This window comes from Arvicola amphibius, chromosome 12, assembly GCF_903992535.2.
Source record: "Arvicola amphibius chromosome 12, mArvAmp1.2, whole genome shotgun sequence".
Taxonomy (NCBI): Eukaryota; Metazoa; Chordata; class Mammalia; order Rodentia; family Cricetidae; genus Arvicola; species Arvicola amphibius.
This window is the reverse complement of record NC_052058.2, coordinates 23,196,607-23,209,085: the sequence shown is the minus strand read 5'-3', so window position 1 is coordinate 23,209,085 and position 12,479 is coordinate 23,196,607. Positions and strand designations below refer to the sequence as shown.

At 39.4% G+C, this 12,479-nt stretch overlaps 1 protein-coding gene across 1 annotated transcript in view; it reads right to left on the bottom strand.

Annotated features, from left to right (window-relative positions):
* The window catches only part of Atf6 (activating transcription factor 6), a 158,799-nt gene that overhangs the window by 32,916 nt on the left and 113,404 nt on the right, over nucleotides 1–12,479 (bottom strand). The window contains exon 15 of the mRNA XM_038349564.1: nucleotides 4,423–4,507. Within this exon, the coding sequence (XP_038205492.1) occupies nucleotides 4,423–4,507 (85 nt within the window). The remainder of the gene's footprint in view (nucleotides 1–4,422; nucleotides 4,508–12,479) is intronic.

Sequence of the window (12,479 nt, the reverse complement as noted above, 5' to 3'; positions counted from 1 at the left end):
TGATTTACTGTACTAAAAGAAGGATGTCTACAATCACTTTCCTTTATAGTAACAACAGCTTTTAATTTCCTATCCATTGTCAACTATGCAATCAGTTCCCAAAACCCGTCGGAATAGATATGCAACACTTACTTTATTTTAATTAGTTTTTCACTAGAAGTTCTCCTTAGGCTAAGAAAGTCTTTCTTACAGCTTACTAAGCTATTTTCAACTCTCTTAAGAGACAAGGAAATTTAAATAATACAAGGAATACAAAATGAAGAAAAAATGATATTGATGGTGATTTTGTTAAATTTTTTTATCACGTGTGTGCACACACGTGCGAGTGCACTCCGTGGCACACACGTGGCAGAGGACAGCCTGCAGGACTGCCTTCCATTATGAGGGGTCTGAGGATTAAACTCGGAGTTGGCAGGGAGTATCCTCAACCACTGAATCATCTTATTGGCCTGTGACCAATAATTTCTAAATGACATAAATTTTATGCTCTTATTCTACTTTCTGTTTCTTAGATTTTCTTTTCCATAGCTCGAGCTGACAAAGTATAATCATCATTCATAATAATTTAAGGTCAAACACTGACCTGTTTGTTCAAGCTGGAAAATCAAATTCCTTTCCCCAAACATGGGAATGTCTCTGGCGTGTAGTGAACTATAGAAACCAGTTAGTCGATAAGCTTTGTCTCTACTTTCTGTCCTTTACTACCCTCTCAAAATTCTATAGGCACATTTAGTCAGAGAGGGATCAACCACAGCTCACTTTTATTTCTAATGTACATGACTTTCTAAATGCAGAAGTGACAGGACATATATTGTGTCAAACATTCTGAGAAAGCCGAAGGGCAGAGAAGTCCATTTACTTCCCCACCAATGCATATCTGGCATGCAGTAAAGCATATGTGGAACCTAAAGGAGGAGACTTTTCTTTCAGTGCATCAAGAGGAAGGGCAGAGGTTGTAGGCGGAGCTGAAGCTGGGCTCGGGGTAGTGGACATGTGACACAGCTCTTGTGTGATTTTTTTTTCAGTGTAGCTCTTGGTGAGTTCATAAACTGAGGGATTAGGAAATGGATATAATGGAAAATTGATTTGAGGAATAAATAAGAATTCCTGTTTCAGAGAGAATAAAGTGAATTCATTAGCAAGGACTTGCAGCAGCAATGAATGTCCCACTGAAATCATTGCTCATAAACTTGAAGTCAGTCAATTTGACTTGATTGGATGATATTTTCTACTTAGTTTCAAATACCTGATAGCAGGCATAAAAAGAGGAGCTGGATTTAACTAGGGTGGGTTTTTTGTGCAGGCAGGAGCTATGAAGAAAGAAAGGAGGATAGGGATCCAGGGTTATTTGCAAGTGTAGTGATAGTAAGAAACCATGGAATCTAGGTTAGATCAGGAAGCAGTATGTCCAGAAAGGACGAGACAGATTTAGGGAAGGTGACAGGGTCAATGACTGGAGATCTGTGAGGGAGAACAGCTGGAGTGTAGACACTAAAGAAACTAACGGTCTAACTAAAGGGACTAACGGTCAAAGAGCGGGGTTGGAGGAGGCAGTTTCAAGGAAATTGCTATCTGTGATAAGATCTGACTACAGTTATGTAGAGGTGGGGGCTGAGGTGGCATAAAAGAGAGAACTGTGTCAAGAAGGGTACAGCTTTGCACTGCCATGCGGAGATGAGAGAGGCGGTGCTGCACACCACGGGTGGAGACGCGCAAATGACTACACCAAAGACAGCTAGAGCGGTGAAGTCTGCTATCAAACTTGAGAGGTGTGGGGCGACTATAGGGGAGAGGAGACGTAAGCTGTAGCTGTGATAAACAAGGACCCCACCCGCCTCCCTGCAGGCTCTCAGGATGATGAATAGCAAAGTAAAACCAAGCCCTAATCTGAGAAATAGCCTCACAGAAAAAGGGCGAAGGCGCTGTTCTGAGAAAAGGCTGCGGAGTGGCAGCAAACTTAACATGCGCTGTGTTCTCTGTCAGTAGTTCTTGAATTTTAATCTAAAATGTTCTAAGTTTACAATATCTTAAAAGGAAAAATACTCAGAACCTACTTGCAAAAATCTGGAACAGATTAAAAAGGAAATGATCTTCTAACAATTGTATTTCCCAAATCCAGGAAAGATTTATCTTTAAAAATTAGTTCCCTGGCCAAGATAAACAGGGTCAAAAAGCATCTTATTGTTTCTGGCTTGCTAAAAATGGACAGCTCACTGCTATAAAACAAAACCAGGCACTGTATTGCATAAGAGCCCAATCTCAGAAGAACAAAATCAAGTCAGTTCTGCCTGGGTGATATTTAGAAAATAGCTTCTCTGAAAATGAACTGACCAAAGTCATAGAGTTCAAGCAAAGAAATCCAAGTAGCTGTGGGACGAGGACAAATGAGATTCCACAAATACAATCTTAGGAGTATAACATAATACATTTGGAGCCAGTTATCCTTCGTCGAGTAGCAGTGGATTATCTCATGAATATCAGAGGTGTGCATGCGCAGGAAGAAGACAGTCTGGATAAGCAGGCTCTCTCCCTCCACTATGTGGGCTGCAGGGAGCAAACTACTCCTGAATTACCAAGTTTGGCAGCAAGCACCTTTACCCAGTAAGCCATCTTGCTGGCCCATGTTCTGGATGTCTTTGTGAGACTAAGGATGTATCCTAACATTTGTGCTGTAATAAGGACATCTTTTCTACTTTATACCCAGAGGCTGTCTCTAAGCATTTCAACTAAGCTGTCTATAGTTCATGAGATCCTACAGTCCTTTATGATATTAGATATGTAATAAAAGCGTCTGACTTTTACTGGCATTTTACTAGGTTCAATCCTAAACTCAGTGTTTTATTTCATAGTGGTATTTGATAATTTGATTATATCAGAATATAGTCTGGTTCACTTGCAGACTAGGTCAAAGGGCTTTTAATTTCATCTTCCTCATATACTCTGAGGGTCTGGTCACTATACAGAAAAGTTATCAGAAGTTCTATTACACTGTTTTGCTAGATAAACTGTATTTTAATGAGCTGAATATTCAAATATTGCCCATGGGAATGTCTCTGGTGTGTAGTGATTTCTGTGCCTGTGTTAGTTCTCTTTCTAGATTAGTGGTTCTCAACCTGTGGATCATGACCCTTTAGAGGGCTGAATGACCCTTTCTCAAGGATTGCCTAAGACCATCTGCATATCAAATATTTACATTATGATTCATAACTGCAGCAAAAGTACAGTAATGAAGTAGCAACAAAATAACCTATGGCTGGGAGTCACCACTAAAGGTCACAGCACTAGGAGGATGAGGACTGCTCTAGACTATAAGCAGAAACACTGGGCCTCCTCATCTTTGGATAGTTCCTGAGTAGCTATCAGTATTATTTTTAGTCAGTTTAACACTCAATACAGTACAAGTACAACAGTGATCTTATTAATATCAAGTTCATTCAGATCGGACGCAAACAGGCTTGTTTATGGCTTGTCTAGAATCTTACCAATATTAAGCTAAAACATGAAATGACTTTAAGTTACAAAGCTATAACTGATAGAATCACCATCAGCATGTATCAAGGGTTTAAGATAATGGATACATGACTCTTAGCAGCAAGTCTGTAGAGTAGTATGCTAGCTTCTCCAATTTTGTAAATGTAAATAAAAGAGAACTACTCTTTATTTTCAAAAGTATAGTAATTGGGGGCGAGATGACTCTGAAGTTAAGAGCATGTACTGCTCTCGTAGAGGATCTGAGTTTGGTTCCCAGCACCCATGTCAGGTAACTCACTACTGTTAGGTTCAAGGCGGGCCCCTAAAATGGCACTGCTGGTGACAATGTCCTAAACAGAAGGATTCTGACCCAGGAAACAGAAGGATTGTTACTGGGTAAGCAGAAACCTACACTCATCATTCTTTAGGAATCCCATAAGGCATATTACCATTTACCAGGAAGTTAATACTTCCCTTGTCTACCCCAGGGGTCAACTACCACAGGCAAGGGCATCTAGTTGCCAAAGAGCAGGCTACAGATCAAAGGTGGTGCCTGCCACCTGTCCCACCACCTGCTGTTCTCTGCCCTCCTAGAGACAGGCAGCAGTTGATCTGGTTTCACTGTGCCCTTCCTTACAACTACCTCCTTAAAACTTCAGCTCCAGGGGATCCAATACCCTGCTTCTGGCCTCTGTGGGCACCTGTGCAACCTCCCCTAATATATACAACTTTAAAAAATAATGAAAATAAGTCTTAAGAAACACAGTGGTTTAAAAATAAGAATGATAGCTTTTTTTGTAAAAAAAAAAAAAAAAAAAAGTGGGAAACCATTTCCAAAATAATACATGTATAAATTTGTCTGAGTGACTATCTTAAATGTCCTCTCATTAACCTAGAGAATACTGGTTAAGCAAAGGACTCCCATATTGACAAATCAAAATTTCAACTTACCATTTATGTTTATTGCTGGTAATACAATTGACATTTTTGGTCTTGTGGTCTTGTTATGGGTGGTAGCTGGTAATAGCAGGTGATCCTAAAATTAAAAAAGAACAGCCTTTTATACATAACTGGTTTAGTCCAGGAACATTCCAAATTTATAATTTTAGGAAGCCAACAGTTTATTTGGGTAATGAAAAGTGTTTGTTATAAAAAACCTGACTTAGAAACACTATACATAATCTTAATGCAGAACAGGTGTTATCATTACCAGACACACCATGGCAGTTTTTGAATACTCTTAGATTCTGATAACAATGTATAACTAGGATACCATAAAGAGTATTAGTCAAGTTGTCAATACAACAGGTTTACTAGTTGTGCTACAAAAGAGTTGTGCGCTCTGGGCAAGATGGCATTCTTTGTAGCGCCCTACGGAATGGCGGATCTGGAGTAGGCAATGATAAAAGTTCTAACTAACAGAGTCAGTCTCTCTCTCTCTCTCTCTCTCTCTCTCTCTCTCTCTCTCCAATATAATATTTTTATTGATTATTTGGGAATTTCACACAATACACGAAGGAGGAGGAGGAGGAAGAAGAGGAGGAGAAGGAAGAAGAAGAAGAAGAAGAAGAAGAAGAAGAAGAAGAAGAAGAAGAAGGAGGAGGAGGAGGAGGAGGAGGAGGAGGAGGAGGAGGAGGAGGAGGAGGAGGAGGAGGAGGAGGAGGAAGGAGGAGGAAGAGGAGGAGGAGGAGGAGGAGGAGGAGGAGGAAGAAGAAGAAGAAGAAGAAGAAGAAGAAGAAGAAGAAGAAGAAGAAGAAGAAGAAGAAGAAGAAGAAGAAGAAGAAGAAGAAGAAGAAGAAGAAGAAGAAGAAGAAGAAGTAGTAGTAGTTCACTAGAGCATGGACAAACTTCCATGGGCACCCCCTTAAAGATAACTGAGTCCTCCCCGACCCCCACCCCCACCAGAAGCTATCAATTGTGAAGAGTTATACTTCAGCAGGCTTACAATTTTAAGGGTTCTCATCAATGGCTTCTTCATTGTCAAACCATTTGTAAAGGAGAGAAACTTTTTGTCCTCCAAAATTCTCTTAAAATTATCAATATGTAAAAGGCTAAAGCAGGTCCAGGGCCTAGGCCCAGCCTGTTTTGTGTCTTCCTTTGAGGTAAAATGCCACAGTGATAGATATTTATCTGTGACAATAGCACACTAGAATGCGTGTGGACTGGGAAGCAGCTCAGGCTGCCGTACAAGTTCGATACCTGAGCACATACATGTACACTATCCTGGTGTGGGGATGTGCGGTAACCCCAGCACCAGGACTCGACAGCTCCCACCCTAGCCTAACCGGAGAGCTCGGGACAGAGAAGACCGTGTCCTACGGAGCAAGACCCGAGACCAGCCTCTGACCTTCACACAGCCACACTCACATCCATACCTGCACATCCACACAACCACAGAAAGCACATAGCTAAATGGAGGGTTGGAAGAACTCAGTTTGTCCACAATTACACAGTTCTAAAATTGACATGGCCAACGTTCGATGGCCCAAAAGTGATTCAGAGCATCTGCGATGCCAGGCCTCCACAACCACTCACAGTAAGAAAAAGCCAAGGGGAGGCTGGCTGCGGAACAGTGGAGTGGTACAGTATTTGGAAAATGTAGTTCCATCTGTAGATATTCTAAAGCAGGTCTTAAATGACTTATGACTTTGATATTAACTAGTATTATCAACAATTCCTTTCCAGCAAAAGCATGAAATTACCACAGGGGTAAAAGCTCTGAGACTATTTTGACTTAAGGGAGAGCATGCTAGACTGAGCTAAGACAGAACCTAAGCAGAACCTGCTTGGCATTGCTCTCTGTTGCTTTTCCTACAGTCACTGTTCCATCATTCACTCAACTGACTTGCTCTGTGGACGAACTCCTCAAAATGTCAGATTTGATATGGCTGTGAGTGATAAATGAAGTTATCAGCAAAGCAAAGGAAAAACCCAGACTGTGAAAGACAAGTTAAAATAAACACCCATGAGCAGAGCTGGGCAGAGACACTTGTGCTAACTACTGTGCTTTGTGGGATTCGAAGCCACAGCTCCATGAGAACACATTTTCCAGTGTGGAGAGAAAAGTGGGGGACTGATAGAATCCCAGCACTGGAGCAAGAACAAGTGTTTTTCCTTTCCTTGTTTTGTTTTGTTAAGTGCATTGTTAGACACAAAGATCACACATTTCTTAGAGCAAGATAATACATTATAACCTAGAAGAAACACAATTTGCTCATCTTCCTGTTGTGAAAATTATAAATAGCTTAATTCCTATAATTAAAATACTGTTTCATGGTCTAAATTGAATAAGAAAACAACCCTCAAATTGCAAGGCCCAAATTAAGGTTACTGTAAAAACAAACACTTAGATTGTATTGGTGAAGGGTTAAAGTCAGGCTCAGACTTAATTATGAGTTTCTTTCAAAGATCTAGATGTTTCCAAACATGATTTTTTTTAATGTAGTGTCTCCTACATTTTATAGCAGGAAGTAAAAAATTATGCTATTGTTTATGAAAAAGAAGAACCACACAGCATATTTATACACATTATTAAAGTTAAACTGTCTTGTCTCTCATCATTACAGATATGCAAACAATGGGGTAGCCATTCTGTATTTGAGAGTCTCACTATGTAGCTAAAGTTGGCTAGAACTTGCTACACAGTTTAGCTGGCTCTGAATGCTCCTGCCTCTGCCTCCTGAGTGCTGGGATTATAAATGGGAAACTGGGCTTTTTTTTTTCCAGTACTAGGGATAGAACCCAGGGTACCACACATGATACAGTCTATAACTTAGAGTGCTTGTTTTACTGATCAAAACTGAAGGGAACCAAAGCTAGTATATTACTGATTCTAAGAGTATTTTATGTAAAAAATATATTACACATACACACATATGTATAATTAGTTAGAATTGTAGAATTGCTTTGTTAAACAGGTACCTTTACTTCCTAAAAAAAATGAAACCAGTAACAATTATTGAATTATTTTCCTGTGTTCAACTTACTCTACTTTGGATTGTTAATTCTATTAGTTATAACTGCAGAAACTAGGAACTTTCATTAGACAACAAGTAACCTCTCACCTCTACCACTCATTACCGAAAACATTTACTGAGCCTACCCACCTACCACATAGTGTTTTAAAGAACAGAAATACAGGTTTTTACCTTCCTGCAAGAAATGCTGCGCACTAAGAGAGAAACTGTGATTTGTTTCCAATACATGCTCTCCTACAACTATAATTTTGGAACAGAAGTAGAACCCGTGATAGTTAATTGGACAGAAAGGAGGCTATATGTCTCAGACTCCTCTGCAGCCAGGCAAGACAACTTAGTCTAGTTGAAAGAACTTCTTTGAGATGGCAATGACGGAAGGCCACCCATGTTCTCTCTCCTGCCACCTAGGAAGCAGACATGGCAGCTACAGATGGGGCAGCCCCAGTGGGCTATGAATTGGAGGCTGCAACCAGAGGATTAAGGAGCAATAAACAGTAGATGGGGAGCCTGGTGACCAAAGAGCCATAGTCAGATATTTAAAAGTTATAGATGAGACAGAGATAGAACTTGGATTTTCCTAAGTCACTAGTGCATGGGATTTCTGTCATCAAATGCTAGGTCTAATAACTAGTAACAGTATCTGTTTGTGAATCAGTACTAAAGATATTTGATCATCAGAAATTCCGTAAAGGCTGACATGATCAGGGATAGCTTTATTAACTTAGTTTTGAGACAGGGTATCACTAAGTAGCTCTGGCTGGTCTGGAACTCGCTCTGTAGACCAGAATGGCCTTGAACTCACAAAGACTCACCTGCCTCAGGTTCTCAAGTGCTAAGATTAAAGGCATGCACCGCTACATCTGACACTTCGTTAATTTATTATTTAGACTTCTTGATAAAGAGCCTCCTCCTCTTATTCAAATCTGTATTAATGAACTAATCGAGGAGATTCAATCCTGGAAAAGTAGAGGTGTAATTTGTGAATCTGAACACAATTGTTCCTTCCATTACATCAATTAAAATAACTCAAGTGCAACAAAAGTTAAGCTAGTTAGAAGTAAAAAGGATATTGCTTTAGAAACAAATATTCAAAACCTTGTTGCCTATTTTAAGACATTTTCAAATGTGGGCTTCTGAATACTCTATATAGGGCTGATAAACTACAGGGTGTGCATCCTCAGGGATAAAACTACGTAGACAAAAATTACAGCTGGCGCTTTGCTATCCAAACTCTCGCAGGCTGTGAGAAAACAATAAAGCACTGCACCGTGAGGAAAAAAAAATCAGCTTTCCAATATTGTGCAGTAACACACGATCCAAGACGCCAGTTCCATACAGTCCTCCAACTCCCTCCCCCACGTACACTGTCAGAGATAGTCACAGTCTGAGGACAAAGCACAGCATTAAACAGCATTTCATCTTTTTAAGGAAGCAAAAGCATTGGAGATAGACTGAACAAAAGTATAAGACATGTTCCTTAGCTAGAATTTACGATGATAACTCACAATAAAATTATCCCCTGACTGAGAGAAAATAAGTGTTGGTTTGCATATCCACAGAGTTCAAACTAACTTAATAAGCCAATTGCTAATTAAGTTTTTCTAATTGCTGATTTGTTAGTGTGTTTTCAAATTATATAAACTGATAAACTAAGTAAAAACAGAGATGACAGAGCTTGACAAAAGTAAATAGGTTAACTCTATTTTTCGCATTGCAAAACTATAAAAGACACAGAAAAAAGTAAGTTTCCACCACATTGTTTAGCAACATGTAAGTTTTTATTATAAGTGAAAGTAATTATCAATGATAACTGGAAATTATGGCAGATGGATTGTGAGTATGGTTTATAGAAGAAAAAATATGGTGCTCTGAATAGTAGATTTAGACTTAAAAACAAAGCACTGATCGATCTTACATTAAAAGCTGGCAAGTGAAATGCTTATTTAAATAACTGAAGGAACTATCCATTTAAAAAAAATCTCCACTTTAGCCAGTTCATGCCATACTAGACAAGACAGTGTGTTGTATATGAGGAAACTCTGGCTCAGCATGGGGGCCTCTATCTTTGATAGGAAGGAATGCCTAAAATATTTCCTGCTGCTCTCTAAGAGTAAGAATCCTCAGTTTGCAAAAGCTACAAGTATGACTGACATCCAGCTCTCACTGGATCGGGATGGCCCACTGTGAGTCAAAAGTTTTGTGTATCAGGCCAACACTAACAACAACGGACTCTTAACATTTAATATTTGGCTTATATCCACTGGATTCCTGCAATGGGCTTGTTTTTCAAATATAGCAACCACTAAAATCAAATAAAAATAAAATAATATCCATTCTTATTTCAAAAAAACAGCTTTGAGTAGTCTCTACCTTCCTGTCTCGGGAAGCTTCAGTTTCTCTGTCACTACCACCTCGTCCTCTTACCAGCTCTCTTTCAAGCTTCCAAACCTCAAAAGTAAAAAGGCTGTCAAGTGGGCTGTCAAGGTTACTACTATTTAAATCCACAACATTTGGAACTGATATTGTTTTCCCGTAGCTACACAAACTGTTGATTAGAAACCAAACTCACTAAAGAAATGTCAATTAGGAAACTTAAAATCATCAAAACATACAGACACACATAGTAAAATACCATAAAAACAAAAATTGCAAGAAAAAATTAGAGGTAGTAAAATTAAGTGGAATGTCATCATTTAAAGTCTATTAAACTGCCTATGATGTAGAGCTTCTCACCACATTAAAAACATAAGCAAAGTAGATTACTAATCCCCAAACTAGAAACAGTTAGTAGAAATAGCCAAAATGAACGTGCTATTTGTGCCACTAATGTATGCAATAAAACTACAGACCAATAAAAGGAAATATAAAGCATACATCTGCACCACTAACATGTGCCAGGGAGAGGAAAAATTAATCAAAACCATTAGCGTAAAACAGCTGGCACAAGAAGGAGACAACATTTCTATTCTGACAAGAGGAAAATTTTGACATGTAATGTAATCCTGATAATGCTGGCAAAGTCAACAGGAAAAATTAGCTTGAAATTCTAATAAGGTCAAAGAAGTTTGTTTGCTTTGAGATATGGTTCTTATATCAGACTCTGTAGGAAGCTTCCCAAATGCCACGAGGCTGTGCAGGCAACGTGGCAGGAAGGGAGTGGGGCATAAGGAAATGACAGTCTAGCCAGCTAGGCTTCTCTCCCTGCCTCTCTTAGTCCCATCTTTGTTGGTTATGGAAATCAAACCCAAGGCTTTATGAATGTTAAGCAGGTGGTCTACCACTGTGCTACACCCCCAGTTCTAGCTGACTCTTTCATGTAACTAAATCTAGCCTTCTAGAAGGGGAGAGAAAGAGACACTCTGATGATTAGTGTTAATTGTCAGCTTGACAAAAACTAAAATCACCTAAGAAACTGGGCCTCTGAACATATCTGTGGAGATTTCCGGATTACATTAGCTGAAGTGAGAAGGCAGCCCATTGTGGGTGGAACCATTCCCTTAGGGAGAGGATCCTGATCTATATAAGAGCTCTGAAAGCAAGCTAAGCACCAACGTACATGCATGTATTCACTGTTCTGACTGTGGACACAGTCTCAGCAGCTGCTTCAAGTTCCCATTGCTATGACAACCCTGCCACGATGGACTGTCACCTGGAACAGTGGGCTAAAATGAACCCTTTCTGTGAAGTTGCTTTGTCATAGTATATATCACAGCAACAGAAAAGAAACTAAATCAATCCCACTTAACTTTTATGTCTACAGTTATTTCTCCTTGCATGATCCTTTGGGTCTGGCTAGTCCTCTAACCTTTTCTGTAGAAAATGGGCATTTTTCCAAGGTAATTGCTGCCACTGCTACCACCACCACATTATTTTCAAGGTAATTTTTAATCTTGATTTCACATAAATAGGAAGGACTATATAATGTTCCTAGACTACATTTTATGAAAGACTGGTCCTGAAAAACCAAACTACAAAATAAGAAAAACCGAAAAAACAAACTATGTCTTTTGAATTCTCTTAATGCCCTTAAAAATTAAATCACAAATCCCAATAATCTGACTTATCTATTTTGGTAAACAAATTTTCCGCCAGAATCTTAGATTATCTAAACTAAGCATCTGCACACCCTAGAAGCTGAGTACGACTGCCAAGAAGAAAATCCACTTTTATTTGAATTACACAGACAAGGACTCCCACCCTTAGATGAAGAGGTACTTAATGGCTCCTGAGCATAAAAATCAGCTTTTTCTAGGGACAAGATTTGCACAGGTGGTCCAAGCCTTGAACAAATTTACAGTCCAGCAATACTAAATGGACTCAGTAGACTGTGTGTGTGTGTGTGTGTGTGTGTGTGTGTGTATGCACAGAGAGCAGGGAGGAGTCGGAGGAAGAGCACGGGTGATGTAGATGGAGTGCTTGTGGATAAAGTTGGCACAGAGGCCAACTTAATCTAAAGAATTTCATTAATTTCTCGGGTGAGTGTAGGCAGAGTCAAAAACAGTCTCTCAAAGTTCATCCGAGTTTGATCTTCCTTTCTACATCTAGAACAATTCTATTAAAAAATAAATCAAAATATTCTAATGACTTCCAATCTCAGAGTAGAGTTAAAAATGGCCTCAATGGCCATGAGTTAGCATCCATCCGTAGTGAGATGTGAAGTCCCTGGAAGCGTACCACTGGGTCAGCTAGCCTGGCAGCAGAAACAATGAAACCCTGCCTCAACAAGGTGGAAGGCAAGAACTGACTCCCACAAGTTAACTTCTGACCTTCACATGTGCAGTGGCAAAGGTATGCATACATACACACACACACACTCTACATACATACAAATAGATAGATAGATAGATAGATAGATAGATAGATAGATAGATAGATAGATAGATAGATAGATAGATAGATTTAGGTTTCTTTATGTAAGCAAATCTGATGGTTCATTTTCAGATCATGGGTTCAAATACAGAAGAACAGAAAACACTTGACCCCTGCTGGAGATCTAGTTATCATCCACCACAAACTCTGCGAAAGCTGCTC